This window comes from Astatotilapia calliptera, chromosome 11 (genome assembly GCF_900246225.1).
Source record: "Astatotilapia calliptera chromosome 11, fAstCal1.2, whole genome shotgun sequence".
Classification (NCBI taxonomy): Eukaryota; Metazoa; Chordata; class Actinopteri; order Cichliformes; family Cichlidae; genus Astatotilapia; species Astatotilapia calliptera.
In genome coordinates, this window is record NC_039312.1 from 31,507,485 (window position 1) to 31,530,687 (window position 23,203).

Here is a 23,203-nt window from a genome sequence, read left to right on the forward strand (position 1 = left end):
TCTAATTTGTCAGTCAGAATTTATTTCAAAGGGAAAACACAAGAAACAGTGAAAGGATGAAATTCCAGCCAATCTGTTTTCGGGATGCTACACGACTTGCCAATTTGTCAGCTCCACTCCAAAACAGTTCACAAAAGGGCACGCAGACTTATAAACCTCCCACACTGAGAAAAAGATTCTGGTGAAAGCAGCATACAGTAGTTCCTGTGCCCCCCTCCCATCACCATCACCATCACCACCTCCTCCTCCTCACTCCATGACTAAGTGATTTAGCCAGCTCTAGTGCAGACCGCCTCTCACTTACAATGCCTCCTTGGGTTAGTGACTGTGCGGGGAGGGTGGCAGAGAAAGAGAGAAAGCCCATTTACAATGTGGTTTACACACAGCCGCTCCCCCCACCACAGACAGCGCCCATCCTTGGATTGATGTGTGGTATGCATAGTTTTTGGGTGCAATTTGGACACCAGAGGGAGAGAGAAAGAAAGAGAGGGCAAGTGTGTGTGCACAGGGTGCAGGAGGGGGTGTGCAAGGCTCGGGCTCTGTTCGCTCGCCCTCTCTTTGAGTCAATAGTGTTCCGGCAGCTGAGGTTCTTTATGAGGGGAACAATCTGGAGGGTCTTGTCAGAGTGCCGAGCAGCTGCTGTTTTCTGGGGCGCTTCTTTCATAGACCACAGGCCTGGAGTGGGCTGGTGAATAAAGACGCACCCTCCCCACACTCTCCGCCTCACCCATCACCACTCCTACTTTCTCCAATTCCTCATCCTCCCCTAGCCACCCCACCCGCACTGCCCCTGCCCTCCACAATGCCAGATGCAGAGTGGCAAAGAGGAACATGAAGAGAGCAAGAAGACTGTTATTGTGTGCTAAACTCCCCACCGTCACCCGGGGTACCGTCCTTTACCCCGAACAATGCTTTGATGAGGTATGTGAATATCCTTTGTAACACAGACGTTATACAGTACAGCGTATTAAAACAAGAGCCAACAAATGTAGCTCAGACATATTGGCACCTGTGATTACATCTTTACATTCTGATGTGTGAGTGGAAAACTTTTTTTTTTTGTAAGAGATCACTATAAATCACAAGATTCCTGATTCAGGCTAAACTGGAAGAGGCTGAATGCAACAGAGCCTCTTGTGTTTGATTTTCATTAGCAGAACATCGAGTGTGCATTCGCTCCCTTTCGGTCATTGATTCAATTAGTCAGATCAGTCACACACACTGCCTCCCTTCTTAATACAGGGCTCAGTTACAATGTTACATTCACTAGACTATATAACTTAACATCATTTCATTCTATTCAATTCAAGCAGCCCGTTTAGAAAAGGACATCGCTGCCACCGTCGCCCCATTGTTGGCTGCCGATTGCAGAGGTGAACCTGCTGGTGTTTGGCCTCAGTTCCTGACAGGCGTCTCCTGTTTAGCTGCTGTCTGAAGGCACAAGATTCCCTGTAGTGTCCAGCTGCATGCATTTACACGTACACGCTGACACTGGGCACTCTGTGTGGTCTCTGTAACACACATATGAAGGTCGGTTAAAACAAAACATGCAGGTAAGTGTACAAAAGCTAGTGTAGAGTTTGCACAGCTCTCTCAGCTCAGAGAAAACAAAAGAGCACAGCATGTCTGTCTCTCTGGATTTTTGATAATGAAACTGTGGTTTGGAGTATGTGGAACAAATTCCTGTAATTTTACTTTTAAATGTAATTTTAAATAAAGCAGTGAAAACACTGAAACTGGTATTACATTTGTAGTAGGAGATAACAGCAGGCAACTTTTTGAGGAAAACTAGAAAAAGCTGTGAAACATGCATTAGGCACGAAAATGAGAACAGGTTGTGGTGCAGGAGGCATAAATACACAAAGGACCAGAAGAAGAACATATTAGGTGTATGAGGTACACATTTACCCTTACAGTTAAGTAACAGTTAAAAAAAATTAAGTTCAGAACAAAAACTTTGCTTTCCATAATAATCACTGCACTGCAGACACTCAGCCTACAGGTTCCAACATGGTAGTGCAACAATGCTACGCCAGAGCTAATTTCAGTGACCAGTAACTTCTGTCCTAGTCTTCGTCAATGACCATTTTCTTCTGACAAAAAAAAAAAAACAACTAAAAAAAACAAAAAAAACAAGGCGACAACTAAATAATAATTTTTAAAAAACTAATGCACGAGGGAGCAGGCTCAAAAAATTGTGGTAATGTAAGCTGCTCTTGTTCGTATTTGCGCTGTTGTTCGTCCTCCAGGTTAGCTCCCCTGGCAGAGAAGACAGAAATCACAATATGCACAGACTTGGCTTCACTCAAATACAAAAACACAGTTAAAAACAATGAAAAACTAACAGAACTGTTGTTTGTGCTTCTGTATGTTAGCCTTGTTTTCGTTGCTTCGTTTGGGGTTTTTTTTGCTTCTTCCTCTTCATGGTGAAATCTGCCATTGTTCCCTTTCTTGTTAAAGCCAAATTTTAACCACACAGCATTCTACCTATTCATAGTGTCTGAGCAACTTCTGCCTTCAGTAAATTCCAGCAATCTTTTACACCACACAGCCGAAGAGCTATACAAAGGGAACAAAGACTAAAATAAAATTTGGTTTCCAGTGTAATGCGAGATTTATTTTTAAATTATTTTGCTCACACCGAGTATCTATTAGAGCTGTTAAAAAGTGAACTGATTAGCTCAGAAGTTAGTAGGTTCAGGCATCAGACTGACTTTCTGGAACAGCCATCCCCTTCAGATCATCTGCCTCAATAACTGCATTTAAATCTTGACTGAAGCCAAATTTATTCTAATGTCGGTCTACGTCTAAGTTATTAACTGTGTCTTTTGTTGATTCTTTGTCTGCCCCCTTGTAATCTGTAATACCATTTTCTAAGTTGTTTCTAGGATGACTTCCTTTTTTTTTTTTTTAAATCACATGCTGTGCACCACTTTGGTCAATGCCTGTTTTGTAAATCTGTTACATAAATAAATTGACCCGACTTGCTTAAGTGCTGCATATCTTTCAGCATTCATTTAATTTTTCTACCTCTTTTTTTGGCTATGATTGATTTTGTAAAAGTACTTCATATGACACAATGCAAAACTTCTTAGCAAACTTTAAGAGAGACTGTTCAGAGGTTATTTATTGTTTATGTTAAAGAAATAAAAACATGAACTTCAGCAGCAGATGCGTCTGAAGAGTTTCTGAGCACATGCATCCCTCCTACCTGAACCAGCTGAGCATGTGGCCAGCATGGCCACCATGTCGACAGTTGTGACACCAGGTAAACCAGTTATTAAACTGAGCCAGTTTGTTCTCCCTTGTCAGGTCCACTTTTTCATCTGATTTACCAGTTCCTGCAAAAAAACAAAAAAGAAATAAAATATCAGTAAAGTTATAATGTTATCCTATTATGAGCAATAAGGAGAAAAGGCTTGACACTAAATGTCCAGGTGCTACCTGTGCTTAAATGCAGATCAAAGTCCACACATTAACTCAGGTAAATGCTCAGTTAAGTGTTACAGCCACTTAAGCTGCTCCAAGATGTGTGCCTGTTACTGGAAATATCAGCTGAGCATCTGTCCACATAGTCCAGTTTACCTTGGCAATTGGAAACAGGTGTGCCCATGTTCATGAGGCAGAGGGCACAGCGTGGCAGCGGTTTCCTGCAGCCAGGGCAACTTGTGACTTTTGACTTGGTGGGTGAGCCGCTGACACCATATTGGCTGAAGCCGCGGCCTTGGTGAGGTATTGTGGAGCAGCTGTAGGAGATGGACTTCCCACAGAAGTTGCAGCTCACAAACACCTGCCAAAGAACAAACACAAAGGTCGGCTGATAAGACCCGGTGAACATGAAGGTAAAACCAACAGCCGCATGCAGACCAGCTGTCTGGATTTTATTTTTAAGGAAGAGTGAGATAAGTACTTGATAATACAGCAATAATTCCAACAGGCGTAAGAGTGATTATTGGAATTTCAGCAATGCAATGAAGCACTGCCAAGATTTAGCTTAGATGTAATCACATGTTAAAAAACCCTTTAATACCAGAATCTATTGAAAAAAACATTAATTACTTAAAAAAAATATCAACCAATGTGGAGTATGCATAGTATCAGGAACAGATTTCTCCAATACAAAAGGAGAAACAGCACAGACTATACTGACTATACCACCAGGTTTTATGACAAGAAACAGAGGAGAGCTGTGGGTGTTATGAGCTTGGTACAAACTCTACTTGTAGTGTAATAAACAGCACAACCGTCCTACTTTCATATAAGGGTAGTTGTACGTAATACAGTAAGAAACAAGAACAAACACAGAAACAAGACAGACTGCTTTGAGCGTGCAGGTGCTGGATCACGTCATGTGATTTTATGACAGGACACTTTAACACTGTTTTACTGAGAGAATAAAAACGTATCAAATTTCACCTCTAACATTTTTTTAACTAAACAACAACAACAACAACTGTACGGTGATGAAATATGTCAATGCTGGTACTAATATCAAATTTATAAAAACTGGCATTTCATGGGTTGACAATAGCTTTAACCCACTTCATCTTTCAAATCTTCCTGAAACAAAGCAAAGCGACTGAGTCGATTCTTTGGGATGACACTATAGTGCCAAAAAAAGACTGTAACCATCCTCCAATCGGGGGATGTACAACTTGTCCTGTCCCTCCATGGTTGAAGTCTGTAAAGTCCAAACAGCAAAATGCAGAAGTGACAGAATCGACTGTTCCTGTAATGGCTGTGGTTGCTCTAAAATCAAGTACTAGTTCTATCTTAAAATGTACAAAAAAGCCAGGAAAGCCTGGTTTTTACAGATAGTTTTACCTTAACAACAACTGTAAAGTGGGTGTTTTACTAGTCTGTTAGCACGAATTTCAAGACATCAAAATACACAAGTCCAAAACCACGAATCAGGTCAATGTGGCTACTTCCATCATTCATATACAGTCTATGTTAAACTGTTATCATTTTCAGATAATATAATGTCACCACGGAATCAGTCAATAACTTGATTTTGTGATGAACCACTATACCACATTCTTTCCCTTCACATTTCAATGCACAGTTGGAGATGGCACTCCCTCTCTGGTTCTTGCCGTTTTTAGCATATTTCAAACCTATGCATTGAGCGGTTGGAATCTGAGATGTGGGTGAAGTTACACTATATCGATTTCAGCATTAAATCACCTGGGCTAGTGGTTTGGAGCTGGGGTCCAGCTTGCCTCTGTGGATATCAAACTCAGCTCGTTTGTGCCAGAATCTCCAAGCGTCCAGCAGGTTGCGGTAGTTTTCAATCCAACACTGGACTCGAGGGTCTTTCAGCACTTCGCCCGGAGAACCCTGTAGAGAGAGATTATTTAGGCTTGTAAGACATTTCAACTTCAGCGGGGGTTCTGCTTGGGAAGGCAGCCATGCCCTTTCTTCTCATCTCTACTAGTTAAATATGTATGTGAGGTACGACATTTCTGTAGCTGTAGGCAGCTTTTGTCTTTTCACAAGCAGGTTAGAACAAGAAAATAAAATGAAGAAAACCCAGAGAGCTGTTTTACAGCATGAAAGGTTACAGACCTGGTCAGCCACTTTGATGTCTCTAGTGTTACTGTACCAGAAACAAGTGCACAGCAGCAAGCAGCTCCACCGAGGCTGTTACTTGTATTGTTACAGTAGGTGTTAGCTGTGAACTTTCACAAACAAAGAGGCAAGTTTTAGCATGTGCACTGATCTTTCAAAGTGTATGGTCAGACAGACAGCTCCTTTCTCTTTATTTGATGCACTCTAGTGTTTGTTTAATTATGAGAGTAGTTCACAACAGCCAGAATGAGAAAATTAGAATGAGGGCAGCATAGTTTTTAGACACAGTGGCAGCTTTCACATATGCACTGCAGGGACAGGGTTGCACTCGAGAATGCAAAAGTCCGATCATATCAGACTATCTGATGTGTGGTTATATTTCAGGGCATTCACCACTGCCTCCTTTGTGCTACTCAGCTTCCATAACTAAACCACATGTAGTACTTATGACACATGTAGTACTTATGCAAAAAACATCCAATTCTGGATGTTTTTGCATTCATATTAGTGTTTCTCAAACAAACTCTGTGAGAGCAAACCATCCAAGTATGATGCAAGAAATTAACACCATCTATCATTAATTTACTAAACATGCTCGTATTTTGAAAGTTCAGTCACTGCCAACCATCTTGCTCTGAAATATCCTCCTTCCAGCTGGTGGGCCACTCTGACCAGGCCAGCAGGTGGAGAGCTGGTTGACATACACCGACATAAAGCTAACTTGACAGCAGAACAGAATAAGAACTAACATCGCCAACTGCAGTCCAAAAAGGTGGAACTGAATTTTTTGACACAAAATAGTTAAAAATTAAAATATGCAAAATGCAAAAGAAAGAGAATAAATTGTGAGAATAAATTTCCGTACAACAATCAGAGCGCAAATCTGTGCCAAAAGCTATTTGCTCAGTCTGACGTACTTATTTTGCTTTGTGTATCTGTGTGTGTGTATTATTTGTCTGGCTGACAGAGCTACTGTTCATCTTGACAAAGAAACTTATACAATAGAGGCTCATTCTCAAATCTCATGTGCCCTCTCCATTCTAAGCAGGTTTGTGTGAATGAGTGTAAAAATAAGCAGTTCTGTGTAATTTGTCTCTGTACCTTCAGCATGCAGAAGCTGGCAGTCTGGACATCACCAGTTCGGTCCACATAGCTCTCCATAAGATCCACGCCATCTTTAGTTAGTCCGGTGAGCAAAATGCCCTCCAGGTTGCCCGCCTCCTTCATCTCAAGGGTTAGTCTGTCTATGTATCGTGGCAGCTGCAGCAGAGATCCAAAGTTAGCAAACAGCGATATATTCAGACTATATCTGCTGCTGAAAGCTTCACTCTGCAGTTACCTGTGCATCATTGAGAAACATACAGGCAAAGGCCACTCGGTCTCTCACAGCCACGCTGCTCTCATACTGAAACACAAACAAAGAATCATATCTTCCCTTTTAATATCTGTCTCTCTGTCACTATTTGGAGGGGGTGAAGCTTCAGTATAGTGGATACTTTTTACATTAAAGAGTCAAAGTCTTCCTACTGAAACTGGCACAGAAAACTGTGTTTGTGACCCTGTTCTGACCCACAGTGCTGCGAGAAACAAATCATCTGTGACAAATAATCAATTCTCAAAGCAAAGATGGCAAGAAACAAAGTCAAAGTGACTGCATAAATCCTCTTATCACTTTCTGCCAGGAAAAGGTCTACAGACATAAATAACAGTGAGAGGAGCCAGAGGCCAGAATCTGAGCAGCTGCAGGAGGAAAAAAGCAGAAACCAACACTGTGTTCTGGGCACAGACTCCTTTTTCATAGAGGTGTTTTATGACGGAAACGTAAAACATATCTTTTCCTGTGCACCTGAGGATTTTCCCACTAAACGCCACTGGAGTATTACCCGAGTATTCATCACTGCATTAAGAATGCCTGACTGCTTTTATGAAGTGGGAACAAAAGGGCCACTGTTGAGAAAAGTGTGCTTAGAAAAAAAAAGTTTTTTTTTCTAGCGTTCAAATGTTCGTGATATTAAAGAGATCCAATACCAGCACGCCATCGTAGGCTCCAGGCTCACTGGTGAGAAAGGCAAACATGATGCAGAGGTAGGGGTTCTTCAGCTGCAGCCTCAGAGAGCTGCACATCTCTCTCCACAGGGACGACTTTTCGTCAGTGTAGCCTGACAGAGCCATGGCAACCACATTCAGGTTCAGGTCACCTGTGAGTAATATGAAGTGAAAGAAGCAGATTTATTTACAGTCTGTAGTCTTCACTGTAAGAGCAGCACATCTGAAAAAGAGGATGAAGCTATTTTCACAAATGAAGCCAGATTAATGTTGGAAAAAACATGTCAGAATATTTTCCACAGTTGTCCTTTCGCACATGTAGCACCCAGCAGGAAGTAATCTGCTTCGGACACATCCTCACTACTGGAAATGTTCGGCTCAGTTTAGGGGTAGAGCTTGCAGAAAGCAGAACACTTGACACCCACTCATTGGACACAAATGGACAAAACATTGGGAAGCTGGCAGGTTAGGTCCATTTAAACTCTGCTCTTACTGCAGTGGGCATTTTAGTTGTCATACATGAGGTAATATGTAAAAGTGCTCACGGCTGCAGTGCATGTGTGAAAAAGGTTATGGCAGCTGTTCAAGGTGATGTTTTATTGCTTGGAGGGGGGAAAAAAGTGTCCTACTTTTCTTTTTTTTAAGGTTAACCTATCCAAAACCAGCTCCATATCCCTTTTGTTATACCGTGGGCTTTAGTTCAAATTTAAACTGCAATTTCTTGCTAAAGAAAAGAACTTTTAATGACTTTGCCTCCCAACGTAAGACCTATCATAAACCCTAACAGAAGTCTCTATACAACACAGTTTTTATTACATATTATTACCTCTAGATATATGACCGGGTGAGGCTCGGAAAATACCTAACTGAACTACTCTGGTATAACAAAATGTTGGTTTAAGGTTGTACATTGGAATCAATACATTGTAAGTTAGAGCTGCAACGTTGAAAGTCCTGAGATGGCTCTGTTGACACATCTTATCTAATGAATCACCCTGTCAGTCTTACTCAGGAAGCACTCATTAGTGCACACAACAGAAAAGCGTTTGACCTACATTGGTGTAATTTTTTTCCTCAGTTAAGGCGTGTGTAAACAGCAGCCTTCTCTCTCCATTTTCATTAAACTTGTGTAAAAAAACGTGTTTCCTGCTGTTACATTAATGAAATTCCCCTTTTTTCAAAGACTTCATTTCATTTTTCAAGAGTTTGCTTGATGTCGAACACAATTTTCATCAATAACTGCTTGTTCAAATTAAACAAGCCAACATGGAAGTAATAGAAAAGCTGTGATTAGGATTTTATCATTGTTTTCTTACATTTTAAAGGCCAAACAATTACAATTACATATACTTGATACATGTACAGTTATGTAGTCTGTCTAAAGTATCTCCCCTTATTAAATTACTTTCTCTCGCCTTCCTCTCATCCCTAAAAGCTCACCTTTCTCTGCCATGGCTCCCTTGTTGAGGATCTGGATTGCCCGCCGGATGTCCAGGTTGAACAGAGCGACAGCAGCCGCCCGCTCCCACTCGTGTTCCTGTTCCAGTGATCGCAGGAAGTTCTCCACATCTGTGTCAGTCCCCCTGCTGATCCAGCCACAGAGCCGCAAGGCAAGGCAGCGCTCCTCGCTGTGGTACCGCGGCACATCTGTCTGCCGGTCCGAGCCACTCCAACACCTGCGGCTTTCGGTTGTCCCTTTGGGACCACAAACACAGGAAGTCAGTTTTTCAGTGTATGAAATTTCAAATAAACACAGTTACTGTGAAGTGTCCTGTGGCACAGACAATCAGTTGGTTATTTGTTTTACCTGAGGTTGTCTTGACAATGTTCTTAATCCCAGAATAAACCACAGACTGTACGTTCCCCTGAAGTTTTAGCTCCATATCCTCCGCACACTGTTTCATATGTGATACTTGCATAGGAAACAGTAACAGTGTGCAGTCCATGCAACATAATACAGGCACATAACAAGGCATCTACAACATTAATCATTAATTATTTTTGTCCTTTGAACAAGGACAAAAATAAATAATGTGTTAATATTTTTACTATGGTTATAAATCGTTTTCATTCATTCATTTTTTTCCTAGTTATTCAAGCCTTGCCTAGAGTGACATTATGTCCCACCAGGGGGCGCTGCCCCACATTTTAATCTATCACCATCTGAGGATGTTCAGAAGCATTCAATGTATTTATTTAACCTCCTAGGACCTGGCGTCCACATATGTGGACATCACATTTTGGGTTATTTAGACCAAAATGCTCAATTTTGCTCTACAAGGGCCCGATATCCACTTACGAGGACATTATACTGCTACTGTTCTATCAAAACTTTAAAGGAATATCCTCATATGTGGAACTCATTTTTCTTAGAAACAAAAATTAGGTTAAAAAAAAAAAAAAAGAAAATCTGGTAATTCTTTGTTTTTACATTCATCAGGTCCCAATCAGCCCAAATATCAAAGAGAAATTAAAAATGCATGCCGTGGCAGAGTTCGGGTCTTAAGAGGTTAAATGCAACCAAAAATGATTCAAAACCTAATTAATCAGTGAATCAACATTAATAACTCAATTTGGAAGTAATTTTACAATCCTTTTTGACTTTACTTGCCAAATGTTCGATAAGAAGATTGAAAGCTCTCGAAAGGTGTTATTATGCCCATTATAGGCTTTATATGATAACCTTTTTAAACATTGAATTCTTTACTCAACTAAATTAAAAGGTTACATTTTGATGTAATAATAATAATAATAATACAAATCTCTACTCCATATAGTCTTTAGAGGAGAAACCTTCAGATGAGGAGAACCATCATCAGAGCAATGAAGCACTTCACTGCTGCTTTGTAAAGTAATAAAAATAACCTGCCCTGCATACAGTTTCAACAGGTGGCTGACTGTTTATCTCTGCCATTAAACAGATTATCAATAAGCCATCATGCAGCTATTTCCATCATTTTATCACCTGAAAGGATATAGAACAGATCATGCCATAAAGACTTAAGTTGGGGATCCTTCCCACCCGCCAGCAAATGGTTCCTCCACACCTGGACGGTATCATGTCCGTACCTGGACTGAGCCCTTTCCCTCATTTTAGTAGCAATGTCTTTCTCGATCAAACTCTCCACTCCCTCAGCTGAATCCTCAACACACTCGTACAAGTGTCTGCCACACGCCCACATGAGAGAAGTTGTGGAGCTCCATGCCAGTGAGATACGTTCAAACACCGTGAAGTCAGTCATGACACGGTTGGTTGCTGACACCACCACCATGCGGTTCTGGGAGGACTGGTGCCAAGCAAAGCTGCCAATCTGACTTTCACAGGGCTGCACACTGCGCTCAATGATGGTGGGCTCCGTCTCATCACCTATGGGCGTGGGAGTGTGCTGCATGTCGTACAGGCGGATAATGTTGCTGTCACGTGTCAGCGTGGCCAGTAGGCCAGTACGGGTTGGACACCATGCCACCTGAGAACAAAATGCAGAATTTTATCAGCTATAATAAGAAGACTTCTACTGAATAAGCATGCCCTGACTGAGCTTATATAAACCTTTTTAATGCATCTTAATCTTGTTTTTGATATCATTTATTCCCTCTTTTTTCATTTAAATGAAACAGGACTTGGTGATAAAAAAAAAGTAAAGAGTTTAAAATTATGTGAGCATTTCATCACTCTGTCTTTGAACATTTAGGCCAGGGGTGTCCAATCCAAGCCTCGATGGCCAGTGTCCTGTAGGTTTTAGATGTGTCCTTGATCCAACACAGCTGATTCAAATGGCTAAATTACCACCTCAACATGTCTTGAAGCTCTCCAGAGGCCTGGTTATGAACTAATCATTTGATTCAGGTGTCTTGACCCAGGGTGATATCTAAAACCTGAAGGACACTGGGGCTTGAGGCCTGGAGTTAGACACGCCTGATTGAGGCAATCTAAAATTGACAGGTTACAAACAAGCTGACATCTTATTTTCTCATAGAACCAGTGGTTCTCAGAATGTGGGGCATTGAGCAACTGCAGGAGAGGCATGGAATGACCAGAGGTTATTCCCTGAAAAATCAATCTGTGCCTCCCACTTGACCCTGCCAGAATCAGCTAACTGGTACAACAATTTTAGTATATGTAATGCAGCCACACAGAATAGTACCTTAATAGTAAGAAAATATTTTGCCAAGTTACAAACAAAAAAATTTCCAGCATCTTTGACCCTCATAACTTCATGAGAAAATGAGATAACCACATGAAAATTTCAGAGATAAAAATAAACAAACTGTGTGTTTTTTTTAACTGCAATTGAATCAACTTTAAACCCACTCATTGTCATGATTTTAGTTCCTTAAGTATTTTCAAATTCCGGGTTGTAAAATATGATCATGTCACATCATTTTTGACACAGGAGTCACAGCCAGATAAGAAGCCATATGTCATATGCTATCACTTGTTTTTAAACCAGCCACTTGTCATGCTGACCTTTATTTCACTGAAACTGAACTTGCAAACTTTGCGATGTTAATAAATGCAGAAGGCTGAACATTTACATGGCCAATACACAAAGCTAGTATATTAGTGCATCCTTATTACTGTGGCCTTTAGTTCGTTTTCTAACAAACACCATCCTACCTTTGTGAGTGGCTTGGGCTGCTCCGTCAGTGTGAGCACAGGCTTTTCAAATTTCCTCAGATCCCAAATGGCCACCTGCCCCTCAAAGAAAGAGGCCACGCGGTCATGGAAGTGCGGGTCAACTGTCACACCTTGGATGGCTTTTGTGTTTACAAACGTTTTCTGACTTGTGTTTCTCAGGTCAAATATTGCCAGGTTCCTGTGCATGCCTGCCAGCAATAGCTTTGGGTCACGGAGCAGCCAGCAAAGTGAGAGGCAAGCATCATTCTGGCCTAACTCATACAATGGCTTGGTCACCACTGTGCTAGAGTCCAAATCGACAGATGAAAGGCGAATCTTCTCAGCTGCTACACTGGTCTCTGGGGACAACTTACTGCTGATGTCCCATATGAGGACAGAGAAATCTGCTCTGTGCTTGTCTAACCCAGCAGCCAACAAGTTGCTGTCCACGGGATTCCAAGCTAAAGTGTTGCACTGGCGGGCGTGTTTGGGCACAAACTCTTTCCCCACCAGCTCTTTGCATGCAGAGTTGTGGCTCTGGCCCAAGCTGGTAAGCACAACTCTGCCGTTGGCTTGGCCAACGGCAAGTAAACACTCCGGCTCGTGCTTGGGGTACCAGGCCACACATTTCATATAAGGGGTGTCCGAGTTGATGGCCAGTAATGTAGCAGCAGTTTCCTCGGAGAGTGGTAGGGTGCCAGCCTTGGCTTCTGTGCTGCCCACAGGTCCGATCCGGTACAGTCCCAGTTCGGAGTCGCAGATGACGTAGCGGTCCGGGTGGTGGGGGGACCACAGGATGTCGGGTTTGGAACCGCTCATGATTCAGACGCTAGTAGATTTTCAGGGAAGTTTAACCTCTCCAGCCTGAAAATACGGCAGATTATCACACAAATGAGCAAATGAACAAAGGTCAGAGACTGCGCAGAAATATTAGGCAACCCCCGAGTGCAGTGGTCGCAAGGTGGACAACAGACAGCTCTGAGAAATCTTTTTAACATGTTAAAGTAATGATACACTGAACCAAACCGTCAACATAACCTGAGCTCTGTGTGGAAGTGTAGCACAGTTGGTTTGAATTTAACGCCCAGCATGTTAAAAAGTTGCCGTGGGCAGTTATAGTACTACTTTTAAGTTTGTTGACATGCTAGCTAAACTAAGCTAATGCTAACAGGTAAAGGGAGAGCAAGCGCGTGACCGTTTCGCTCGCGCCAGTTTAACCAGCACTCGAAAACATCTGTTTGAGCACTTCGAGAAGAGGTTTTACTTACATAAACACAACAAAGACGATTTATAGGAATGCACGAGATACAGCTTGAAATACACATGGCAACCTGGAGCCAAAGCGGATGTTGTGTGTTACACCAAAACACGTCCGTGTTATTAGCAACGTCAGCTACTTCATGTTCCGCTAAAGATGTGGTTTACCAGCAGAGGGTGCTAAGTGAATAAAAAAGAAAGAGAAAAGACGTCAACGAAATCAGACAGTTTTATATAAGGAATTAGGCTATTTCAGATAATCACTATTTAAGTTAATTAATTTATTAAATATATTTAAACAATACGAGTTGAGTTGTCGGACTGACAATGTTATTGAAATGAGGTCGATTTCTGCGCTGTACAAGAGTATCATACGACCACAATTCATCTGCTTTTCACATTAGTGGGGGAGAGTGGAAAAGGCAAGAGAACGAAATTCATTTGGGATTTTTTTTGCACAACAAGCTATTTTCCTTAGTAACCAACCCATGATAGCCAGAAAACTGACAAGTTTGTTAAGAAAAAAAAGATGCCGAGAAAAAAATACTTTAAGATTATTTTATCTCTGCAAACTAATGTAGTTTGCTTTATTTTATGTTGGCAGTGGTTTTTAGATGCATTATTTATGGGTTGGAGTGATGACTATTGCAAATGCTATTTATCTCTAAAATCTAAATGATTTTAGTGCACGGACTCAATGCGCACAAGACTTTCATGGGATCCCTTCTGTCAGGCATGAAGCGCTGCACTGGACTAAAATGTTGGAGCTGCACCAGGGAGGGCCCCCGGCTACAAACACTCTCACACACACAGCACATCAGCTCATGCGATGGTCCTCAGTTTATCTCAGTCTGGTTTATAGGGACCCCGGGTTCTGCGGAGAAATGCCTCTCAAAGAGCTGACTGGACTACAAACACTGGCTGCAGCTAAATGAGATTCGAGGTAATAATATATATATATATATATATTTGCTTTGTTTGTAAAACTTTTTTGCAAAGTAGTGAACCTCGTGGTGTCACAGTTTGAATGGCAACTTCAGGTTTTTTTGCACTCCAGTCTAGGTATGTTGCTGTGTCCTTTTCTCAATCACCTGGCAGAGGTTTAACTTTATATGAAGATATTGTTTAGATTCTGCAGCATTTGTAACTTATTAACAGAAAAATATTTGCACAGATTATTCTGGTTTTACACACATTTACATATTGTTGGCACTGTAATATAGTAAGTATTTGAGAAAGCGCATTATCAGTAGGAGGAACGGTGTCATCTAAGCAAATTAATACCATTAGAATTGCTGCCATTTCTGTGAAATGCAGAACACAGCTCCCTTTTTTGGGATCTGCAACTGGGTGTGGTTAGCAGTGTCCATGATAGTAAAAGGAATCCTATTAAAAATGAAATAACCCATTGTGCTTTCATACACTGCTTTCCCCCCTAACATTCTCCTCTTTTCTCTGTTAGGATGTTGCTGAAGGGAAACCTGAGCAGAGGAGTCGGGGTCTGCCTTCTGCTGCTGGCTCTCCTACACAAGGCCACAGGCCAGAGGAGAAAGACAGGGCGCAGGAACAACTACAGGCTGCAAGATGAGGGAAGAAATGGTAATTTTTAGATGAGGTCTCCACATGCTGGTGGTGAAAGTCACTATGTTGCACTGAGGGAACAAATTGTTGAGTGAGGGATGGTGAAATCAGGCCAGTGAAATGGTTGAGTCATCAAATTTTAAGTAAAAAAAAAAACTACACGAGAATTTCTTAAGTCATCCACCCACAATGCCTTCCTTTAAGTGTCTTTTTTTAAATGTAAAAAAAATGGATGGATTATGGATGGATACATGTGGCAATTTGATTTCATTTAGTACAAAAACAAACACCACTAACTCTGATCCCATTGCAGTTGAAGTGAGGAACTGCAACTAAAGTAACTGTAAGTTCTAAGGTTGGAAGTTGACAATCTGGGGTCTTTCACTTGGTCCTTGAGCCTTTACTGGACAGTTTTAGTAATGTAGAACTACTCAAAACTGTTGCTTTAATTTTCCACAAGATGCACTTACACTGACTTGCCACAACATTAAGTCTCTGTATTTATTATTTATTGTGTAGCTTCCCTTCATGCTGCCAAAACAGCTCAGGACACAAGACCTTTATAGGTCTCCTGTGGCATCTGGTATTAGGAATTTGGGAGTGGGTATTTCCCCCGAATCAGGTTTATTCCAGAATATTTCATGAATTCATGATTACACGTGAATCCACAGCTGTTTGAAGTGTTGCTTGAGACATTAGAGCACTTTTGATAGTGTAATGGATACATACCGACTGCTGGCAGAAGGGACTGAATTTGTGGACAGAAGTTAGAAAGGTGTCAGAGTGCCAATCCTGAAATGAGTCCTGTTTCTAATACTTCTAGCTTGATGTCAGTTTTTGTGATCTCCCTCTCAAGTAGGTCTGACATGTTCACTGGAAGTGGCATTCATCCTGGACAGCTCTGAGAGCGCAACCATATCACTGTTCGAGAAACAGAAGACCTTCGTGTTGAGCTTCAGCACCCGGCTCGCCATGCTGCAGGTGCCCAGCTGGACGATGAAGGTGCGGATGGCTGCGCTGCAGTACAGCAGCACTGTATCCATAGAGCACAGATTCTCAGCCTGGAAAGACCTGGACTATTTTCACGGTCAAGTCAGCACCATGAACTACATCGGTCACGGCACCTATACCACCTACGCCATCACCAATGCCTCACAGCTGCTGGTGCATGAGACCTCAAAGGACAGCGTGAGGGTGGCGGTGCTAATGACAGAAGGAGTCGATCATCCCCGTAACCCTGATGTGATTGCAGCTGCTGTGGAGGCCAAAGGTCATGGCATAAAGTTCTTTGCTGTTGGGCTATCAGATATTGCCCAGCAGAATAATGCCAAGCTCCGGGCCATCGCCAGCACACCTGCTCAGCAGTTTGTCCAAAGTATGCTCGACTCTCAGCTAGAAGAGAAGCTGCTCAAAGAGATGGTGAGTGTTGGCTTCAAGTAAAATGAGCTCAGGCACAGAGGTGCCAGTACAGAGTCGAGACACATCAGAGTGGTGAAATGCTTTTTTGGAAAACGTTGTGCTTGGAAATAAACTTCAGTTATTGAAGGACCTGACAAAGCTTACTGAATGACAAAAAAAAGCTTATTATAAAGACGCTGACTATAGATTCAGTCCAGGGAAACACAAAATATACTATATGAGTGCTACCACAGCTACTTGGTTACTTCTTGTTTTACTTTGAAAGTTTTGGAAAAGGGCTGGAACTGTGTACTACCTATCGAGTTCTACCGACTATTCAAAGCTTTATCTATGCCACATCTTCATACAGTTAACTTAAATGTCTCTGGAAAGTTTGAATCCAGAACAGACTTGAGATAAGGTGACAGCACTGAAAATGCCACGTCCAGACGAAGAGAATCAACCTTTCGGGATTTCCTGTCTGGGTGGTTGAGCATGCATCAAGACGATACAGGAGAAAGTTTTCATAATATTGTTATGTAATAAATAAATTTATATTAAAATATCAATTGTCCACATTAAACTTTATAGTAAAACCTCAAAGTCCAAGACTAAACCAATCATTTCACCTAATTTACCTCAATTCTTTTACCACTCATAGAAAAAGTTTATGAATTTCCATTAAGGGCTATCTTTGTTCTTGGCTGTGCCATTGGCCTCAGCAAAGTAGAGTGGTGACAAGCGCTACAGTGTAGCTAACAATCTATTTTAATTGACTGGGTGGTTAAATTGCTTAGTAAATAGAGCAGAGGATGCACTAAACACAAGCTCAGCATTTCTACCCTAAAAGGTCATAAGTGAAAGTATCTTAGAACTATCAGGCAAACTGCTTGCATGCTAACTTTATGGCATTGGGTGGATGACAGGCAAATATTATAAAAGTATAACAAATAAAAATTTATAACCTCTTATCAGAGAGTCGCCCAGGTATAGGGTATTTCTAAATACCCCTGTGGTGACCCCTAAAGAAGTAGTTTAAACACAACAAGCCCTAAACGAGTCACTTCTTCTCTGGTTGGTGTTAAAAGAGGTAAAAGTTTAGCTTTTGACAGATTAAAGGTTTATGTACAAACAGAAGAAATTAACCTGTGCTTTGATGTATGTTTTAATGCTACATTACTCAATTTCTCTTTTTTGAAAGAGTTTAACAATCTTGAAAATCAGAGTTTGTCTTAAAAACCTTAACTGTAATTAAAAAAATAAAAGAAACCAGAATGTGACTGCTGTCACTGTAACACAAAGGTGTACTACTGATACCTATAATTCAGCAGCTCCTTCTAATAGAATAGGACATAGGTATCTGACATCCTGCATACTCTCCTAAAATTACTGACATCAGATGCCGTGTCTGGAACTGGGCTACAGAGATCATCTTCTGTTTAGTCTTGTTCATGCTCATGCTGTCCTTACAGCGGGTTCACATCTTAAGTAAGAGTTGTGTCTGCATGAGGGTGTTTTCCTGGCTGCTTTGCATTTTCCACAGCACCCAGAAATGTCAAATATCTGCAGGAGGTCACGGCTAGTCTGAGAGACTGGCATGGCTTGTTCTGCTTTTCATTAATGTGCCATTTTATTCAATCACATTTAGCACTTCCAAAACAGAGACAGCTACATGACAGAGGACAGTACCCAGTTTTACCAAATGTAGAACTTATAGAGCTTATAGAGGTTACTTACCTGCTATGCTGAGTTGGCACCCAGGCACCCAAGTGCCCCAAAAGCTTAGGTTGAGTTCACATAATTAGATTAATTATTATTTAAAAATTGTACCATGAAATGTTAACATTAACAATGACAGATTTTCAGTTTTCATCTTGTGCTCAAAGCCCAAAGTTGTTTGTTCTCATTGTTTGCTGTAGAGGTTTCTTTTAGCATATTGCATTTTTATATCTTTCTGTATGTGTTGTCACAGGGTAACCAAAAACCAGTTGGGGTTAGTTCACTGGAAATAATGATGTGAACACAGCTGTAGAGATGATTTTCAGGTTCTGTGCAGTACCAAGTGTCCTGCAGATAGTATTTCATGAAGAGTAAAACTACACACAAGTCTGAAAATCACTACTAAATTATTTGCATAGTTCATGGCAAACAGAAATATTTAGATCCTTTATCTAGATATGATGAAAGTATCCTGTTACAAGTTACAGACATGGGCAGCTGCTGACAACACAAACAAGCAATGTCGTTACATTTCTTCCAAGTACACTTGCAGAAATGGAAAAAGAAAAGACATAGTTGGTGTGTAGTGTTGCTTCAGATAAGTCTGTGTGGTCACACAAAAAAGAAAGAAACAGCCATGAAAGCATTCGCCAGAAGGCTTGGATTCACCTGTGATGTCACTTGGACCCAGTCAGATCATAGTGGAAACTTTAACAGGTCTTAAGGTAAAGGGGAAAAGTACTGACTTTAAAATACTTTAAAGTGGTGGACACATCTGCTGCCAAGCAACTAGCACCATTCCCCAGTGGGACTCAGACTGTAGATAAAAGATGGACGTAACTGACACATTTTTTTTATCTTCTGTTTTTTTCCACAGGGTGCAGTTGCATATGAAGGGGTAAGACTTAAATGGAAGTCAACATCTATTTAGTATGGCTAATGGTTGCACTGACTTTATAATATTTTTCTCGCTCTGATAGTGTCCACAGGCCCAAGTATGTCTGTGTGAAAGAGGAGAGAGAGGTCCTCCAGGAAGTCCTGTGAGTTTTCAGCAACTAAACACTGAGGAGTTTCATAAGTGGAAAACACTATTAGCTTTACAGCTTAATCATTGCTTCATCTTAAAACTGGTAATATTTCCAGGGTAGAAAAGGAGACCCAGGCTTCAGAGGGCCAGCTGGTCAAAAAGGAGCGAGGGTGAGTCGTGACACAAAGAAAGTCTTTCTAAAATATTTCAGTGTTTAATTAGTGGGCTTCTGTTTAAAGGGGGAGTCTGGGCTGAATGGCACACCTGGAAGTGATGGTCCACCGGTAAGAAAGCAGATTTGTCCCTTGTTTTTGCACAACTGCCAAACAGCAAGCATGTTAAGAGATGAAACATCGGTTTTTAACCTGTTTGAATTGTTTGCAGGGCCGCACAGGTTACAAAGGCAACAAGGTGAGTGACTGTGACCTTTCAGCTGCTCTGTTCTCACTATTGAAACATGTCCTCAGAAAATATCTGCAGGGTCTAACGTTGTGTCGTGTGGTCTTGTAGGGGGACAGAGGAGACTGTGGCACTCCTGGGGAAAAGGGTGACACTGTATGGTCATTTTTTTCTGAGATGTTTCAGTAAACACCCCAGACTTTATCCATGTAGTGACATAGGTTTTATGTTGCAGGGCCCAGAGGGTCCTCCGGGCCCACAAGGACCAAAAGGAGCACAGGTAGGAGTGGCCACAAGTCTCAGTTCTGGTTTTGTTTTATACTGAATTGTGACAATTATGGGCCCTGGTTTAAATCCCACATTTTTGTGAGGCTTTCCTGACTTTTTGTCTACATTATTCACACACTTGTGAATCCATGAAAAGAGAGGATAAAAAGATGTCCATGTAATTCATGGAAGGCAACCAAACCAACTGTTTATACAAGATGGAGTCACTGAGTTGTCATCCACTGTTTTGCGAATGGTATAATTCATCTTTAAAGACAACAGATTTTTAATGAATTTGGACTTTTTTCAATCACAAGCAATTTTCTATTTTTCAGTGTCAAAATTTAAGTTCCATTACTTTCAAAACTCATCGCTCAGGCTCCTGAAAAGTCGACATCCGACAGTTGGTATTCTCTTCAATATGAAAAATGGAAGTGGAATTTGTCTTTTATTCGTCTTTGCACTAATGGAATGTGAATATTGGATTATGGGTAATCCTGATACCATTGGGGCTATCTAAAGCTGTGAATCCAGGCTTGCAGGATATTATTCTTTTGCAGGAACAGACTTTGTGTGATGGGATTAGTGCAGCGACCTGGCCGCACAGCAGCACTCTTCCTCCTCTGTGCTACTGGCACAGTGTCAGTATAACCTTGTTGTTTCATGAGCTAGGCATGAGAATCGAATGGCATGAAAGACATGAATGTCGATCTTAATCCTGTTGTATTTTTTATTCAGCGGCAGTGGGTTGGTCTTGACCTGCAGATCAGTAACACAGTGTGGGGGCTTCCTTTTTGATTCATACATGACTGCTTTTTGTTTGATTCATTTGAGAAGTGAAATATAAGGTTATAGATTATGTAGGTTATAAATGAGTAAATGTGTATTTCTTTTGCAGGGAGCGCCAGGACCACCAGGGGAGGTGGGTCCTGAAGGCCCATCGGGTTCTAAAGTAAGTTTCTCAAGATGCAATGGATTCTCTGTCATTCCTGCTTGGTTGGACTAGCCTTTAAAACTGCAACAAAATCTCTTCACAGAGTTGATGTGCCACCCAAATGCAAATTGCAGGAACAAAAATATCTGAGCAATAGAGGAAATTTAATAGTTGATTTAAAGAGTCACAAAGAAAACGAGGCACCAGGGAGAAAAAACAAGAACCTGAGCACAAGAAACACTAACAGACATTTCAATAAAGATCTACATTGAACTACATATACACAGAGGGCAGATTTATTTGTGGTATGTTTTTAGTGCGATACAGCTGCTGAAGCAATACAACCAAAGCACAAACTGCATTGCATCCTCGCTGAAATTTACATGTTTTCAGCTGGCGACTGAGAAAATTACTGAATGTTTTTATACTTGGTCCTAATGCTGCTAAGTGTCTTTTACACTGCTGGAACTGCACCTCCTAAAACACAGATTAGAACACTGATCGCCTACAGGTGTAGACTATTTGTTCCCCAATCAATAGAATAAATTTCTCTTTGTTCTGGCAACAGCCCTCATTAGGCTACATAACTGTCAGCACCGAGCTCACTGAATAACCTTTAGTGTTTAAATGCATCAAGTTTAAAGTTTCAGAGCTCTAATGTGCACCCAGCTGTAAAATAAATGTATTAATTTGAGGTAATATGTAATGTATTTGATTGCTCTGTGTGCTGGTGATGATCACGAATTCATAAGATTCATGATTTTCTGCAGCATTACCCTTGTGTCTTTGCAGCACCAGTGATGGCTTTCGCTGTTATATGTTTAATATTTTTAATAGACTGTTTCACCCTTCCTTGGATAATGTGTCTGTTTGCAGCAGCTGGTTCTCAGTTGATCCATTTTACACCACAAATAAAATTAAATGACATGTGAAACAACCCACTTATGTGAGCATGCTCAGTGCTTAAAGCAGAAAGCCTGGGTGAACAAAGAAAACTGATAACCACTGTTGTGATGTTTCTGAGGTTTTAGGTTTTGTCAAGCCAGCTAACTTCAAGAAACTCTGGCTACAGTGAACTTGCTTCATAGCGTGACCCTCAGGCTTTAGACAATTTAGGGAAATAAGAGGTTCCAGGGGAGAACCAACAAAATAATAAGCCTAGGCTTCAAAGTATCCCAAAGGCCCAACATCTCCACTTTGGTCTCATCAGTCCAAAGAATATTGTTCCAGAAATTGTTTTTTAGATGCAGTTTTGCAAACCTAAACTCTGCTCCCATCTTTTTTTTTAGAGAATCTTCTTGTCAAGCCTTGTTTGACTTTTCCAAATTATATGGAGTGCATATAGTCCTGTGAAAACCTATATTACACAACTATGTAGTAAAGTTTTGGATATTTCCACAAAAGTTTCTAGAATTTTGTGAATTTATCCTTAAAATATAAAAACCCTGTTTTTGAGATACTGTGACATTAATCTCTAAATAAAATAGTGCCTTATCAACTTAAATATATATTTTTATTCTAAAATAATGCTCGTAATGCTGCTTTGTATTGAGCAAAAGCAGTCTACAAGGTCCCCCAAAGCTCAAGAACTCACTTGTTGCTCATTCTCATTCTTTTTCCATACAAACTCTTAATGATGTCCATATTCAGGTTTTACTGACAGGCATACGAGTCTTCTTCAGTTTAGGGAACTAAAAGTTATGTATCCCAAACATTTAGATTATCATGTCAATAAAATCATGACTATTTGGTCAGACAAAAAAGAAAATGTTGCAATCTCTGACACACCATCATTCATATGCAGGACTGTGCGGACACTTTCCCTGACAACATCTGCACGGTCACATATCAGCTTTGGCTCAAGAAAGCGAGGGACATAATACTGACCTTTACAGTGTGTGCCAAAGCCTAATAAGATGGTGTTGCTTCCATCGCCACAGAGCTTCCCCATTTCTTTTTAACAAAAATGTCTTTATGCCGATAAAATCACATGTGATTTATCGCATTTTTTTTAATAGCCGACACTCTGAATGTCTGACTACAGTTTTTTAGTAAGCTATGTGATTGGATAAGTTTATCTGGTCATTTTTTGCAAAAAGGTTTTGAATAGATTTGCATAAAGATGAATATTCTACCTTCACAAATACACACTATGAAACTGAAATAAGAAATATTGGGAGACATCATCTTGATGTTCTCAAGAAAATATCCCAGATGTCTTTCTGGATCCAGAGACTGAGTTCATGCTCTGCTGTTATTTATTTTTTTTGGCTGTGCTGTTTGAAGAGTATTCCTAAGTGGTGTATTTTTTCAACAGTGAGGTTGATTTACTGAGTCAGTGTCAGGGTGACAAGAGAACTTTCATGTATGTTCTCACATTCAGGGC

At 40.9% G+C, this 23,203-nt stretch overlaps 2 protein-coding genes across 4 annotated transcripts in view; one reads left to right on the forward strand and one right to left on the reverse strand.

Annotated features, from left to right (window-relative positions):
• Positions 1-13,633, reverse strand: mios (missing oocyte, meiosis regulator, homolog (Drosophila)). Its single transcript, XM_026185091.1, has 12 exons — positions 13,504-13,633; positions 12,236-13,099; positions 10,595-11,084; positions 9,425-9,523; positions 9,058-9,312; positions 7,600-7,769; positions 6,911-6,976; positions 6,673-6,831; positions 5,188-5,340; positions 3,586-3,790; positions 3,212-3,341; positions 1-1,511 (listed from the first exon to the last, which is right to left on the reverse strand). The coding sequence occupies exons 2-12, from the start codon at positions 13,052-13,054 to the stop codon at positions 1,421-1,423; spliced, it is 2,637 nt and encodes an 878-aa protein (XP_026040876.1). The 5' UTR covers positions 13,055-13,099; positions 13,504-13,633; the 3' UTR covers positions 1-1,420.
• The window catches only part of col28a1b (collagen, type XXVIII, alpha 1b), a 27,058-nt gene continuing 16,942 nt past the window's right edge, over positions 13,088-23,203 (forward strand). The window contains exons 1-12 of one of the 3 annotated variants that reach the window (XM_026185088.1): positions 13,088-13,144; positions 14,355-14,435; positions 14,955-15,091; positions 15,930-16,492; positions 19,068-19,088; positions 19,171-19,230; positions 19,334-19,387; positions 19,457-19,501; positions 19,602-19,628; positions 19,728-19,772; positions 19,852-19,896; positions 20,782-20,835. In XM_026185088.1, the coding sequence (XP_026040873.1) occupies positions 14,956-15,091; positions 15,930-16,492; positions 19,068-19,088; positions 19,171-19,230; positions 19,334-19,387; positions 19,457-19,501; positions 19,602-19,628; positions 19,728-19,772; positions 19,852-19,896; positions 20,782-20,835 (1,050 nt within the window). In that variant the 5' untranslated portion in view covers positions 13,088-13,144; positions 14,355-14,435; position 14,955. Of the gene's footprint in view, positions 13,145-14,109; positions 14,436-14,954; positions 15,092-15,929; positions 16,493-19,067; positions 19,089-19,170; positions 19,231-19,333; positions 19,388-19,456; positions 19,502-19,601; positions 19,629-19,727; positions 19,773-19,851; positions 19,897-20,781; positions 20,836-23,203 lie in introns of those variants that run through there. The other 2 variants (XM_026185087.1, XM_026185089.1) reach the window with 2 other exon arrangements.